We start from the raw sequence: 16094 nt of genomic DNA, 5'->3' as shown, positions 1-16094 counted from the left end.
ATCCTTAAGAAATCATTTAATATGCTAATTTGCTGCTCAAGAAACATTTATTATTATTATTATTATTATTATTATTATTATCATCATCAATATTTAAAACAGCTGAGTACATTTTCTTTCAGGATTCTTTTTTCTTTCAAAAGTGATGATAAAGACATTTATAATGTTACAAAATAGTTCTATATTTCAACATAATAATAATTTAATAATAAAAAACATTTTTGAGCGGCAAACTGGAATATTAGAATGATTTCTGAAGGATCTTGTGACTGGAGTAATGATGCTAAAAATTCAGGTTTGAAACCACAGGAATAAATTACATTTTAAAATATTTTCAAATAGGAAACAGTTATTTTAAATAGTAAAAATATTTCAATTTTTTTACTGTTTTGTTTGTACTTTTAATCAAATAAATGCAGGCTTGGTGAGCAGAAAAGTCTTCTTTAAAAAACATTAAAAATCGTACTGTCCAAAAACATTTGACTGGTTGATGTTTGAAAATATTTTATAAAAATCAGATGTTTGCTGATGTAAGGAGCTTCTTGTTCTAGTTAGGGGACACGTTAGGTTTAGTATATTAGAATTATCATGTAAAAATAATTTCTGTTTTTTTTCTATCAAGGTCTTCCGGACGCATTAAGACAAAATGGGGGCGGCACGGCCATTTCTTTCTGCTTTAATCATCATATCATGTTTCCTTGTAAGCACTGCACAACAAACAGGTAAACACTTCAAATTAGCATTGTAGAATGATTTCTGAAGGATCATGTGATTCTTGAGACTAGAGTAATGGCTGCAGAAAATTCTGCTTTGCCATCACAGCACTAAAGTACATTTTAAATATCTATTAAAGTAGAAAGCAGTTATTTTAACATTAAAATAATTTTTCACATTATTGCTGTTTTAGTGTGTTTTTGATCAAATAAATGCAGCCTTAATGACATAAAAGATTTGTGTCATTTATAAATATGTTTTGGTTCTCACATGATGTCTATTATACTCTCATTGACAGGATGTCTGGCTGAAAGGCCGCCGTATGACATTGTATTCCTTGTGGATAGTTCTAGCAGCATCGGTACTCGAGACTTCCGGGAGGTTAAGACGTTCATGCGCACTTTTGTGGATGGTTTGGATATTGACACGAAAAAGGTACAAGTTGGTCTTGCACAGTTCAGCACCGATCCCCACAAAGAGTTTCTGATAGGGGACTATACAAACAAAGCAGATCTGTTTAAGAAAATCGAAAACCTTCCATACCGAACAGGAGGCACGTACATGGGAAAAGCCATGAATTTCCTTAAGGACAACTATTTCACGACTGCGGGTGGAAGCCGTATCGATGAAAAAGTGCCTCAGGTTGTTGTGGTGGTCACAGATGGAGACTCAGCCGATGATATAAAGGGACCTGCCAGAGAGCTGCGACAAAAGGGTATTATCATCTTTGCCATTGGTGTCGGTCCAACCAATATGACAGAGTTAAAGGCCATCGCCAACAGCCCACCTGAACGTTTTGTGGTTAATATTGACAATTACCAAGCGCTGCAAGGACTGACGACCACCATGAAGGAGACAGTGTGTATCTTGATGAGGGATCAGGGGAAAGGTAAATTAAGTTTTAATATATTTGATATCTGAATCTGTCTCTGTTGATCCGATCACAAGTAGTCAAGTGAGATTTTTACACTTGGTACAGTGTTGTTTTGGTACTATTTGTGGACAACTACAGTTGTTATAGCTTTAATGCTACAACCACCAAACTTGGGTCAGACCATCAGATTGGTCTGAAGTTAGTTGCTATGATCCAGCTTCCGGTTTTTGAAAACCAGACTAGCAAAACCACCTAAAATCCCTTAGACTCCATTGAGGGGGTGAAAACTTTTACACAAAGAGACCTATGGTGCTGTTTACTGCTATAGCATAGCTTAGCAACTCCCTACTTAAAAAACAGCTAAAACAAGCCTTAGCTGGTTTCCCAGGCTGGATTTAAAGTGGTTTAAAGTGATTTGGCCACTTTTTAGCTGGTCAGGCTGGTCTTAGCTGGCCAAACTAAAAAGACCAGCCAAGGTTAAACCAGCTATTTTCAGCTTAAACCAGCTAAAACTAGACAACCAGCCTAGGCTGGTTTTAGCTGTTTTTTAGCTGTTTTTCATCTGGTTTTAGTTGGTGTAAACATGTTAATCATGCTAGAAACATGTTAATCAGTCTAGGAACATGATAAAAACATGCTAATTATGCTAAAAAAAAAGTTAGCAACATGCTACTAACTTGCTAACCATGTTAGAAACATGCTAGCAGCATGCTAATAACTTGCTAATCATGTTAACAACATGCTAGTAACATCTTAATCATGCTAACAACATTCTAGTAACTTGCTAATCATGCTAACAACTTGCTAGTAATATTCTAATCATGCTAGCAACATTCTAGTAACTTGCTAATCATGCTAACAACATGCTAGCAACATGCTAATCATGCTAGTAACTGGCTAATCGTGCTAGAAATATGTTAGCAACATGCTAATCGTGCTAACAACATGCTAGCAACAAGCTAGTAACATGCTAATCATGCTTGTACAATGCTTATCATGTTAAACACATGCTAGCAACATGTTAGTAACATGTTAAACATGCTAGCAACATGCTAATCAGGCTATAAACATGCTAGTAACTTGCTAATTATGCAATAAACATGTTAATACCTTGTTAATCATACTGAAATCACGATATTAACTTGATAATCATGCTAATGTTCGTAACATGCTAACATGTTCGTAACATGCGAACAAAATGCTAGCAACATGCTAATCATGCTAACAACATGTTAGTAATAGTTTTTATTTTAATTGTATTAAAAGTTTTAGTCATTTTGTGCTGTTTTGTGAATATTCATGTATTTAAATGTGCATATATGTCAAGTAATTGTCAATTTCTTTTGTCTGTTACAGCCATTGCCCCAAAGTTTGTTGATGTATTTATACTGGTGGATAGTTCAGCCCATGGGGGAACACAACAAATAAGGGAACTTCTCAACCAACTGGCTGTGCAACTCAATGTGGGCGATGGATCTCATAAGATTGCCCTGGCTCAATTTGGCGAGAACGTTGTCGAAGAGTTCCTTTTCAAAGACTACAAAATAACAGCAGAAGCCACAGAATTCATAGATCGGTTCGAGCCCAGGCCCGATGGAGAGCGAAAATTAGGAAAGGCCATGGATTATGTTCGTACAAACTTTCTCAACACGGCATCTGGCAGCAGAATTGCTAAGGGCTACAAGCAGTATCTGCTGGTGCTGAGAGCAGGGAACTCTTACGACTCCACTCTGAGGGCCATGCGAACAATGAAGAATGAGGATGTGACCGTTATTGATATCAGATTGGAAGAAAATTTACGCTACCTGCTTCCTACGATACGCAGTTTCCAATTTCAAGAGAATATCATTGATGATGTTGTTGTAGACATCACAAAAAGAATTCAGGAAAAAGAAATTTTCAATGTTACAGGAGGTTAGTGTGCCTTTATTTGAACTACAAACAATACAGACATACCACCATATTATGAATTATATTTTGTTTAATGCGCATTAAGTTTAATACCACAGTTCTTTCTGGTCCTTGAATCTGATTGGCTGAGATGAGTGTGATATTCTAGTGATATCAGAACTCCAACCGCTTCACCGTTTGTAGCACTCCACTTATGTTATTCCTCACAGCATCATGGCAGACTCCCAAATCCACTATCCACCTTATTTTTCAATGTGGAAGTAAGCTGTTTTCTGGTAATGTGTTAGACTTCCTGTTCATAATCTGCCATTGAGAAATAACGAGAAGAATATTAAATTAGAAATAAAGAAATTAGAAATTAGAAAATTAAATAAGAATATTAAAAATGCCGTAAACGGTAAAACAGTTTGCACTACAAACTATTGTGTTCATAATTAAGATAAAACATTAAAATAATATGGTAAGACACACCCATTTGCAATATCAAGCAGCTTTTGTACAGATAAACATAGCTGGACGTGGATGAGACCCGAAGTCAGACACATTAAATTTACAAACGGCCACTCCCACTCTTACAGCAAAAATAAGGTGGATAATATAATAAATACTGTTTTGTGAAAATTTTGTTTTAAAGCGGTCATCAGATCCAAAACTCACTTTTACATGTTGGTTGAACATAAATGTGAGTTGGCTGTGTGTGTACACAACCACCCTATAATGATAAAAATCCACCCATTGTTATTGTTATCCCCTTTTTCAAATCAAGCCATTCTCAGTATCTTGTCGATGTGACGTCACACAGACCAAGGCCGCTCCCATGACAGTTGATTGACATGACTGTCTTACCTTAGACCCGCCCTGAGTGAGCTGTAATCAATCCGACCGCCATTGTTTCGACTCTGGTGCAGGGGAAGACAAGAATGTCTCAGTTTGAGCGACTGAGGTGTTTTGTTGTTGGATGTAATAATGAACAGAGCAGTTGACAGTCGATACTTTTAAAACAGTATTTTCCACTTGTTAACCTACAATAATGTATTTTTATTGTCTTTGAACAGATTGCAAATCAGCCCAAGTGGCGGATATTGTTTTTATCGTGGACGAATCGGGTAGTATCACCAGAACCAACTTTGATCTCATGAAACGTTTCCTCCACCGCACAGTTAGTGGCCTCGAGGTGAAATCTGACAGTGTGAGGGTGGGAATGGTTCTTTACAATGAAAGACCCAGTGCTGAATTCTACCTGGACACTTTCGTTAATAAGAGTGATATTCTGAACTACATTAAAATCATACCATACAGAGGCGGAGGAACCTCAACTGGAGAGGCCATCAAGTTTGCCAAGAACTATCTCTTCACCAAGACAAGGGGCAGCAGGAAAGATCTCGGTGTTAAGCAGATTGCTGTTGTCATCACTGATGGAGAGTCACAAGATGATGTCACCGCCCCAGCTGCTGAGCTGAGGCGCTCAGGAGTCACCGTATATGCCCTTGGGGTGAAGAATGCCAGCGTGGAAGAGCTCAAACAAATAGGATCTTACCCTGACAGGGAGTTTGTGTTCAGTGTGGACAGTTTTCAGATGCTTACATCACTGGAGAAAAGCCTCAGAAAAAGTCTTTGTAAGGTTGTGGTCGATAGAGGTTTTGACAAGAATAATAGATTCATCCTAAAACAAGGTAAAAGAAACAAACAACAAAATCACTTGAGGGGTTACATACTAAATAAAAATAATGCACTTAATGTAAGGGGACAGTTCACCCAACAATGAAAATTCTGTCATTAATTACTCACCCTCATAAGTAGAGCAGGAGCTGTTCTCGAGTCGACAACTCATTGACTCAAATGATCCGTTTAGAGAGCGTCTCCAGTGAACTGAATTCACAATTAAAAACTGGGAGAATCTTGTGAGCGCGCGTGCGCACGACTGATGCTGCGAAACAGTAATTTTATGTTGTTTGGACCACTAGACAGATAAGAATGTTTATTCATAACCATACTGAAAATAATATTGTTAGCTAATGCTAGCTGTCTAGCTAACAAGCTTGCTGGTGCTAAGTTGAGGTAAATTTTAGATATAAAGTCCAAATATTTTTATTCATCCACCTAGATAGATTACATCTGAGGGAAAAAGAAAGGATGTGATGTTCAGAACATGGTAACTACAGTAATTATCAAATTATGCCCTCTGGGGGCATTTGGCCAGGGGTGTTTTTAGACCACAGACAAGGTTTGAGAGGAAAAAAATCACTACGAAAATATAATTATATTTTCCTTAAAATGTTCTTGCTAACTTCAGGCCTTATTCTCATGTCATATATAACTGTGACGTTATGCAAAACAACAAGCTTTAAAATGCTTTTTTTCTTGCTGGTGAAAATTAGATGGTCAAATAGGTTTTCCTTCAGATAAAACAGATTGCAGTGTAAGCTTCAAAGTGAATATTACTACATCATTCTCGTCAACATAGTCCATATCAACTACAAAAATGTATTTTTTACTCCATATAGTGGTTATTTTGGGAAAATCCCAGGTATTTTGAGCAGTAGGATTATAAAAAATATGTGCTAATATAAAATTTAATTAAGTAGCCTATATAAAATTGCTAAATAAATCTATCAGTACTTTTTTACGTAAAAAACAGGTACTTTTGTACTTTCACTTGAGTAAAATTGAAAAAGGAGCTTTTGCTGGAGTAATATTTTATTATACGTGTCTGTACTTTTACTCAAGTACTTGATTTGTGTACTTTAGGTTTCTGCTTATAATTCCTTGTACTTCCACTAATTCAATCCTCATTTTTAGGATGTGTGAACACAGAGGAAGCCGATATTTATTTCCTGTTGGACCACTCTGCCAGCACTCGCACCGACTTCGAAGACGTGAAGAAATTTATCCTAGGCTTCCTGCAATTATTCCACGTTGGACCCAATCGAGTTCGTGTGGGAGTTGTGAAAGTCAACCGTGTTCCGACTCTACAGTTCAGCCTGACGGAGCACAAAAACAGAGTCTCTTTAGAAGCAGCTGTGAACAAAATCATTCAGCCCAGTGAAGGCACAGAGACAGGCAAAGCACTAACTTATGTGGCCGATCTCTTTAATCAGGCCAGAGCATCCCGTCCAGCTAAGGTGCAGGAGATTCTCATTGTCATTACTGATAAGGAATCCCAAGATGAGGTGAGAGAACCAGCGGAAGAGCTGAGGATTCAAGGTGTTTCAGTCTATGCCATTGGAGTAAAGAATGCCAACAAAAAAGAGATCTTAAACATGACGTCTGACGCAACCAAGCAGTTCTATGTGAGCAACTATGATGGTCTGAATGCCCTTAAGAGTGAAATTATCACAGATATTTGCTCACAGGAGGGTAAGACTAATCAATAATACATATACACTGCAAAAAGTGGATGTTTTTGTAAAAAAATTAAAACTGAATTTTTCTGCTTTCTTTAGCCTGCAAGAGCAAAGTGGCAGATATCATGTTTTTGATTGACGGCTCTTCTAGCATTTATACCCTAGACTTTAAATCAATGTTGACGTTTATTACTAAAGTTGTAAATGGTACCATCATTGGAAAAGATAGTGTGCATATTGGGGTGGTCCAGTTCAGCGATGATCCAAGGGAGCAGTTTCCACTGAATAGGTACTACAGCAAAGGTGAAGTAGAGAAAGAGATCAACGGCATTACGCAGCTAACAGGAAATACATACACTGGGAAAGCGCTCTCATTCATTTCAAAGTACTTTGACAAATCCATGGGCGGTCGGCCTGATGTTCCACAGTTCCTCGTAGTTATCACAGATGGGGAAGCTCATGATGCTGTCGCTGCACCCGCCAAGGCCATCAGAGACAAGGGTGTGACCATCTTCTCAATAGGCGTGGGCAGTGTAAACACCACACAGCTGTGGGAGATCAGTGGAACTCGAGATAAAGTGTATGTGGAGAGGGATTTTGATGCACTTCAGTCCATTGACAGAAACCTCCAATTCAAACTCTGCAGCGCTGATACAGGTGAATTATAAATGTTCCTAAAATGTTTCTGTGTTACAGCACATCCCTGTTGGAAAGATCAGCTTTTTGTTTTGGATGTTGTTTATATAGGGTTTGTCCAAATTTAGAATTATTCTCTTTCGTTTCATTTCAAGTTGAATTGAATTTTGAATTGGATTGACAGAAAGATGAATTTACTGATTTATAATTCCAAGAAATTCATCAGTTAATGACATTCTGGAAAATAAAGGGGTTGGTAAGGTTGGTAAATTTATCAAAAAATGAAGACATATAGCCTATAGTTGAAGTCATAAGTTTACATACTGTACACCTTGCAGAATCTGCAAAATGTTAATTATTTGACCAAAATTAGAGGGATCATACAAAATGCATGTTATTTTTTATTTAGTACTGACCTGAATAAGATATTTCACATAAAAGACATTTACATATAGTCCACAAGAGAAAATAATAGTTGAATTTATAAAAATGACCTTATTCAAAAGTTTACATATACTTGATTCTTAATATTTTGTTGCTACCTGAATGATCCACATGTGTGTGTGTTTTTTTTTTTTTTTTTAAGTGATAGTTGTTCTTGAGTCCCTTGTTTGTACTGATCAGCTAAACTGCCTGCTGTTCTTCAGAAAAGTCATTCAGATCCCACAAATTGTTTGATTTTTAAGCACTTTTGTGTATTTTAACCCTTTCCAACAATGACTATATGTGACCCTGAACCACAAAACCAGTCTTAATTCGCTGGGGTATATTTGTAGCAATAGTCAAAAATACATTGTATGGGTCAAAATTATTGATTTTTCTTTTATGCCAAAAATCATTAGGAAATTAAGTAAAGTTCAGGTTCCAAGAAGATATTTTGTTAAATTCCTACTGTAAATATATCAAAACTTAATTTTTGATTAGTAATATGCATTGCTAAGCACTTCATTTGGACAACTTTAAAGATGATTTTCTTAATATTTTTATTTTTTTGCACCCTCAGATTCCGGATACTGAAATAGTTATATCTCGGCCAAATATTGTTCTGTCCTAACAAACCATACATCAATGGAAAGCTTACATATTCAGCTTTCTGAAGATGTATACATCCCAATTTCAAAAAATTGACCCTTCTGACTGGTTTTGTGGTCACCTATGATTTACACTGTATTGAGATCAGTCTTTTCAGGGACTCATATGCAGCTATTACAGAAAGTTCAAACACTCACTGATGCTTCAGAAGGAAACATGATGCATTAAGAGCCAGGGGTGTAAACTTCTGAACAGAATAAAGATGCATACATTTTTCTTATTTTGCTTAGATATCATCTTTTTTAATTTAGTACTGCCCTTCAGAAGCTACAGAAGATACTTACATGTTTCCCGTAAGACAAAATCGGTTAAATTTACTCTGATCTTCAAATTCAAAAAGTTTTTAATGCATCGTGTTTCCTTCTGTAGCATCAGTGAGTGTTTGAACCTTCTGTTATAGTTGCATACGAGTCTCTCAGTTGTCCTCAGTGTGAAAATCAAAATCATACAGTCATTGTTGGAAAGGGTTCAAATACAAAAAAACACTGAAATACCAAAGAATTTGTGGGACCTGAAGAACTTTTCTGAAGAACAGCAGGCAGTTTAACTGTTCAGGACAAACAAGGGGCTCATGAACAATTATCAAAAAAAAAAAACATCATTCAGGTAACAAAACAGTGTTAAAAATCAAGTGTATGTAAATTTTTGAACATGGTCATTTTTATAGATTCAACTATTATTTTCTCTTGTGGGCTATATGTAAATGTCTTTTATGTAAAATATCTTATTCAGGTCAGTACTAGATAAAAAATAACACGCCTTTTGTATGATCCCTCTTATTTTGGTAAAATAATTAACATTTTGCAAGGTGTATGTAAACTTTTGACTTATATCATTACCATATCATGATATAAGATTTTGGTCACATCGCCCACCCCTAATTAAGATTAGATTTATATAGGTCAGTTTTGCTAATGATTTTTCAGGGCTGTGTCAAGCCATAATAACATTTTTTGTTGACTTTTCTTTTCTAGTTAAAAATGTTGTTTATTATTTTAGTTGAATTTATAAATTACTTCCTTAAATTCATATTTGAATTGCAGTTATGCATCCTGCTAGTCACCCGTTTAAAATGAATTCAAATTCAACCATGTTAGTTGGCTACGAATTTTTGCTATTACCAACAACAAGCAAGCACTAGAATAAACCTTCTTACACCAGCCTGGCTATTTATACTACGTTAAGCTAGTACATGATTTTTTAAATAGAATATTAATAAACCTTTTTTCATTGTACCTGTAGGTTGTCCGAGCACGCAGCTGGCTGATGTGATCTTCCTGGTGCAGTGCACCAGACGAGTTCGTCTACAAGAATTTGAAAACATTAAGAACTTTTTAATTTCCGTGGTGAACAGCACACAGATTGGGGACAATCTGATTCGCATTGGCGTTATTGTCTACTCAGGCACTCCGAATCAATTCACTTTAAACCAGTACAACAATAAACGTCAGGTGATTGAAGCCATAAGTACCTTGAAGTCCCCAACTGGAAACCTCAACACAGCTAAGGCTCTTGGCTACTCGCTCAATTACTTCAGTGAAGAGAATGGTGGGCGCCATAAACGGGGCATCCCTCAAATGCTATTCATAATTACGGATGGTGATGCTAGAGACCGAGATAACTTCCATGCACGGGCTGATGATTTTATGGCCAAACATATAAACGTGTATGGAATTGGAGTGTCTACAGTTCGAGAAAGCGACCTGGAGATCATTACCCAGAACAAAAACCAAATCTTCCACGTTGATAATTACGCCGGTCTTCAAGCACTGCAGAAGAATGTCTCTAGTGTGCTTTGCAATGCAGCCAAACCAGGTAAAAGCTTTTGATTCAGACTTTAAGAACTTGAATGACTTCTTGATTTAGATCTCAGATTTGTCAACATGATCAGTATTGGCTTGTCTCAGTTTGATTGTTCTGTTTTGCAGAATGCCAGAAAGAGGTAGCCGACGTGGTGTTTCTGGTTGATGGATCTGAAAGCATCAAGGAGGAATCATGGAGAATCATGATTGCTTTCTTGCTAAATGTTGTGGACCAGCTCCGAATTTCTCCAGAACTTTTCAGAATTGGTATAGCCCAGTTCAGCACCTCATATCAGAAGGAGTTCTACTTAAATGAGTATAATGATGCGGCGGGGGTGAAAGCAGCAATTGAACGAATCACTCAAGTTAAAGAAGGGACAAACATTGGAAAAGCTCTGAGCAGCGTCACAGAATTCTTCCAGGAGAGCAAAGGAAGTCGCAGACAGAGCGGCGTACCACAAAATCTTGTACTTATCACTGACGGCGCTTCATCAGACCGTGTGAACGAAGCAGCTGATGAACTCCAACGCCAGCAAATTCCAGTCTATGTGATTGGAATCGGAGATGTCTCGTTGCCACAGCTCAACTATATTGCCAGGTCACGAGATAGGTTATTCGAAGTGCAAAACTTCAACTACCTTAATCTGACAATTTCAACATTTGTTTATGCCCTTTGTACTCCTCAGCAATTAGTAGATCCAAGTGAGTACTTCTATGTGTGATAATTAATTGTAGCACCTTGTAAATAAACAACAATATACCAGAGACTATTTGTACTAAGTGTAAATAGCGATAGAGGCTATTTACACTACGTGCAAATAGCAATAGATGCTATTTACATTAAGTGAAAATAACATATTCTCTTCTCTTAGCAAGAGATGCTGTTTATACTAAGTGCAAATAGCAACAGATGCTGTTTACGTTAAGTTCAAATAGCAATGGTTTCTATTTACACTATGTTAAAAATTTCAGGATTTTCTGCTGTTTATAATATTTATTGCAAATAGATGCACTTATCTGCACAAACAGTATGCAGTAATTATATATTAAGTGTAAATTATAGTTTTAATTCAGTTTATTAAAAGGATGCTGCCTTTTTGGGATAATAAGCCTTCCCTACACCTACCCTAACCCTAAGTGATACGTTTTCAACTTTTCAATTATTTCCTTCATTTTTATTGAAAATGAATGCCTTTCCGATATGATATGAGGTTTGAAAAGGGAGAAAAAAGGCTCGCCGGAAGGCAGATTCGAACCCGGGTCAGTCACTTCGAAAAAGAATAGCACCCCCACTTTATTCTCTGCGTCACTGGAGCTGATGATTGACAGCTGTCTTTTATAGTGTTGACTAGCCCAATCACACATTCGTGGGCAGAGTTAGTGTAAATAGCCTCTGCCAACAAGGCAGGCTATTTGCACTTAGTGTAAATAGATACTCTGTGTTTTTATTATTATTTATCAGATTTGTTTGATATTGGATATTCAGTTATGATATTTAATTGTTAATGTTCCCTGTTTTTACATTTAAATTAGTGCTGTCAAACGATTAATCATGATTAATCTCATGCAAAATAAAAGTTTTTGTTTTGCATACTATGTATATTTATGTGTATATACAAGTACACACACATACAGTATATATTTTGAAAATATCTACATGTATTTATGTACAGGGTATGTACAGGGTACATTGTATATGTATGTACATGTATTTTCATTGATATACACAGTACGCACACATGTAAACACAAACTTTTATTTTGGATTAATTGCGATTAATTGTTTGACAGCACTAATTTAAATTACTTTTCAGTTTCAGTTTACTGTAAAATAAAATCTTTAGCAAATCTCTAAATGGAGATTTTTTTCATACTGCATGTTATGCCTAAATTGAGTTGTAGGATTTAAAATTATTTGTTGAAATAGTTTAGTTTCTAATTAGTTTCTAATTAAATTAGGGAAAAAAAGGATAAAATTTGAATATGAGCCACTTATTACCCTTAGCATCAAAGTAACTATTCATATTAGTGCTGTCAAATCGATTAATCGCGATTAATCGCATCCAAAATAAAAGTTTATACATGTAAATAAAAATGTATACATTTAAGAAATATATGTAATATTTATATTTCTATATAGCATATAAATATAAGTATATATATATACACACACATGTAAATATTTCTTAAATATATACATGTATATGTGTGTGTGTTTATATATATATACATAATAACAATACACACACATATATTATGTAAACAGACTTTTATTTTAAATGTGCTTAATCGTTTTGACAGCACTCATATGTGCATACTTCACTAATGCATATTACTGTGATTGACAGCATTTAAGTTTATCACGTATAAATTCTGTTTCTCTTTATTTAGGTTGTTCTATTGACATTGGCATCGGATTTGATAACTCACGCACCAGTTCAAGTTTTCGGTCAATCTTTAGAGACCAGAGAAAGCTGCAGTCCTACCTACCTGAGATCATCCGCTACATTTCAGTTGTGCACGACCTATGCTGTATACGCAGCCCAACCCTCACTACCAATGTAGGCTTCCGATTGGTTGAAGAAAATGGAAGGATGCTGGATGATTTCTCCTTCGAAGAGTACAATGAAGGTGTGGTAAAAAAAGTGATGGCACTTCAGACGTCACAATCTCTGAAATTCAACACCCAGCTTCTACGTTCTTTTGAGCAGAAGTTCAAAGCTTCAAATTCTCATGTAAAGGTGAGAACAGCAATTACCAAATCAGCTCATCTGAAAAAGTACATCTGATTGATTGACTTTCTATGCTGGTCCAGCAGTTGGACCAGCACCAAACCTGCACCGACCACCATAAACCAGCATAAATCAACAAGTATTCAAGTTGGTCTAAGCTGGTCTCTTCATCAGCGAAGAAAGTTTTTCTTTGATTTCTCTTTTTAGGTGCTGATCATCTTTACAGACGGGTTGGATGAGCCTGTTGAGGACCTTCAGCTTGCCATTAACAGCCTCAGGACAAGTGGTAGAGTGACTAAATACAGTTGAGGTCAAAAGTTTACATACACCTTGCAGAACCTGCAAAATGTTAATTATCTTACAAAAATAAGATGGATTAATGCAAAATGCATGTTATTCTTTATTTTGTACTGACCTGAATAAGATATTTCACGTGAAAGATGTTTACATATAGTCCACAAGAAAAAATAATAGTTGAATTTATAAAAATGACCCTGTTTAAAAGTTTACATACACTTGATTCTTAATACTGTGTTGTTACCAGAATGATCCACAGCTGTGTGGGGTTTTTTTTGTTTAGTGAGCCATGAGTCGATTGTTTGTCCTAAACAGTTAAACTGCCCGTTGTTCTTCAGAAAAATCCTTCAGGTCCCACAAATTCTTTGATTTTTCAGCATTTTTGTGTATTTGATTCCTTTCCAACAGTGACTGTATGATTTTGATTTTCACACTAAAGAAGGACTCATATGCAACTATTACAGAAGTTTCAAATGCTCACTGATGCTCCAGAATGGAAAATTATGCAAGGGGGTGCAAACTTTTGAACAGAATGAAGATGTGTACATTTTTCTTATTTTGCTTAAATACCATATGTTTTTCATTCAGTACTGCCCTTCAAAAGCTACAGAAGATACTTACATGCAGTGTTGGGGGTAATGCATTACAAGTAACGTGGGTTACGTAATATTATTACTTTTTACTTTTTACTTTTTACTTTTTTTTTTAAAAAAGTAACTCAGATATTTTCTTGTCAGTTAAAAAGTAACTAGTAAAGTAACACATTACTTTTTAACTGAAGAAAATATCTGAGTTACTTTTTTCAAAAAAGTAACGCCAGTTACTTTTCCCCCCATTTATTAATTAAAAGCTCTTCTGTCCCCATGTTGAGAGAAATCGGGAGAAAGATGTTAGTTCTAGAATAAATGTGAACATGCATTAATTCATCTCACTCACAAAAAACAGATTCAGTATTCCTCAAAATGAATAAAAACAGTGAAATTCAACTCAGAATATGACGCAATCCTACAATAATTAAATATGTTAAATAATACAAATATCCTTTATGCATTAATCACATTTTATTAACCGATGTCTTTGCTGCCGACCTTTGATGATCCAATTCAACCATTCTAATAAGCAAAAATTACTCAAAATAATCTAACATTTGTTTTCCCTTTTTTTATTACTGAAGTGTTGACATTTTTTCTTCTGCGGTCTACTGTACAGACGTGAATTTACTTTTCTCAAAGCCTGAGGCTTTTGGTGTGATAAGGCTTTTACATTTGCCAAAATTAGAACTTTTTATATTAAAAACAAACAAGCAAGCCCTGCCCAGATTTAAAAAGTAACGCAAAAGTAAAGTAACGCATTACTTTCCATAAAAAGTAATTAAGTAACGTAATTAGTTACTTTTTTAGGCAGTAACTCAATATTGTAACTCATTACTTTTAAAAGTAACTTTCCCCAACACTGCTTACATGTTTTCCAGAAGACAAAATAAGTTAAATTTACCCTGATCTTCAAATTCAAAAAGTTTTCTCTCCTCGTCTCTTAATGCATAATTTTTCCTTCTGGAACATTAGTGATTGTTTGAACCTTTCATCATTTGATCATTCAGGTAACACCACAGTATTAAGAATCAAGTGTATGTAAACTTTTGAACGGGGTCATTTTTATAAATTCAACTATTATTTTCTCTTGTGGACTATATGTAAACGTCTTTTATGTGAAATATCTTATTCAGGAAAGTACTAAATAAAAAAATAACATGCATTTTGTATGATCACTCATATTTTGGTAAAATAACATTTTGCAGATTCTGCAAGGTGTATGCAAACTTTTGACCTATCAAAATTGAATTTTTTTAAAATGCTGTACTTTCAACAGAAACAACTTTTCAGCAAAAGCATCTTCATACTGTGCAGTTACAGTTAAAGATTTGCCTGATTCAACTCAAAGGAGTTTGAATAGGCTAATTATGTTTACTAAGACCCTTTGTGACATTCACAGGTGTAAAAGCGCTGATGACTGTGGCGCTAGAAGGATTTAAAAACACTGCTGACCTGCAGAGGCTGGAGTTCGGTCGAGGGATGCGCTACAGCCAGCTTCTCTCTATCGGCATGCAGAATGTGGGCAGTGTCATGCAGAAGGAGATTGTAAGTCCATTTAAATCACCAAATCAAATGGATGAGACTTTAAGTGAATGAGATCATGGAAATAAGGAATGGCTCTAATTTTAGTGCCATGGGAATTTTCAGCTATTATTTGTCCCATGCAAGAGCATTGTATATTTGAAGTGCATTAGCTGCCTTATGGTTTGCCTTAGCGATCACGGCAGTGGTTTGTCTGTGTCGAGTAAATAAACAGCTTCCTGTGTGTGGGAGTGTAAGACTCTGTAAAAGGACAGGAAACAGCTGTGAGCTTATTAAGTCTGTTAAAGAAAGATGTCAGGATGTCAAGTGCTTTGTTCAACATGTCAACAGTCACTTCATTACATAAAACACCCTCCTCCAAGTGTTTCTCGCTTTCTCATATTCTTCTGATTCGCAGGATACAGTTGCTTCGAGGGAGTGCTGTAATGTAATGTGTAAATGCACTGGTCATGAGGGAGCACGTGGACATTATGGTTCTCCAGGGATTAAGGTGAATAGATTTATGACTGAAGATTTACCAAACATTATTTACAAATGGAGACAAGTGTTAAATTTGTC

At 35.8% G+C, this 16094-nt stretch overlaps 1 protein-coding gene across 1 annotated transcript in view; it reads left to right on the top strand.

Annotated features, from left to right (window-relative positions):
- The window catches only part of col6a4a (collagen, type VI, alpha 4a), a 46957-nt gene that overhangs the window by 12043 nt on the left and 18820 nt on the right, over positions 1 to 16094 (top strand). The window contains exons 2-13 of the mRNA XM_051130481.1: positions 623 to 722; positions 1013 to 1603; positions 2945 to 3502; positions 4555 to 5172; positions 6299 to 6856; positions 6943 to 7500; positions 9814 to 10386; positions 10500 to 11075; positions 12764 to 13113; positions 13312 to 13390; positions 15394 to 15539; positions 15934 to 16026. Of these exons, the coding sequence (XP_050986438.1) occupies positions 647 to 722; positions 1013 to 1603; positions 2945 to 3502; positions 4555 to 5172; positions 6299 to 6856; positions 6943 to 7500; positions 9814 to 10386; positions 10500 to 11075; positions 12764 to 13113; positions 13312 to 13390; positions 15394 to 15539; positions 15934 to 16026 (4776 nt within the window). The 5' untranslated portion in view covers positions 623 to 646. The remainder of the gene's footprint in view (positions 1 to 622; positions 723 to 1012; positions 1604 to 2944; positions 3503 to 4554; positions 5173 to 6298; positions 6857 to 6942; positions 7501 to 9813; positions 10387 to 10499; positions 11076 to 12763; positions 13114 to 13311; positions 13391 to 15393; positions 15540 to 15933; positions 16027 to 16094) is intronic.

Source organism: Labeo rohita, chromosome 16 (genome assembly GCF_022985175.1).
Source record: "Labeo rohita strain BAU-BD-2019 chromosome 16, IGBB_LRoh.1.0, whole genome shotgun sequence".
In the NCBI taxonomy this organism is placed as follows: domain Eukaryota; kingdom Metazoa; phylum Chordata; class Actinopteri; order Cypriniformes; family Cyprinidae; genus Labeo; species Labeo rohita.
Note: the sequence above shows the minus strand (reverse complement) of the source record. Positions and strands in the feature narration are given on the sequence as shown.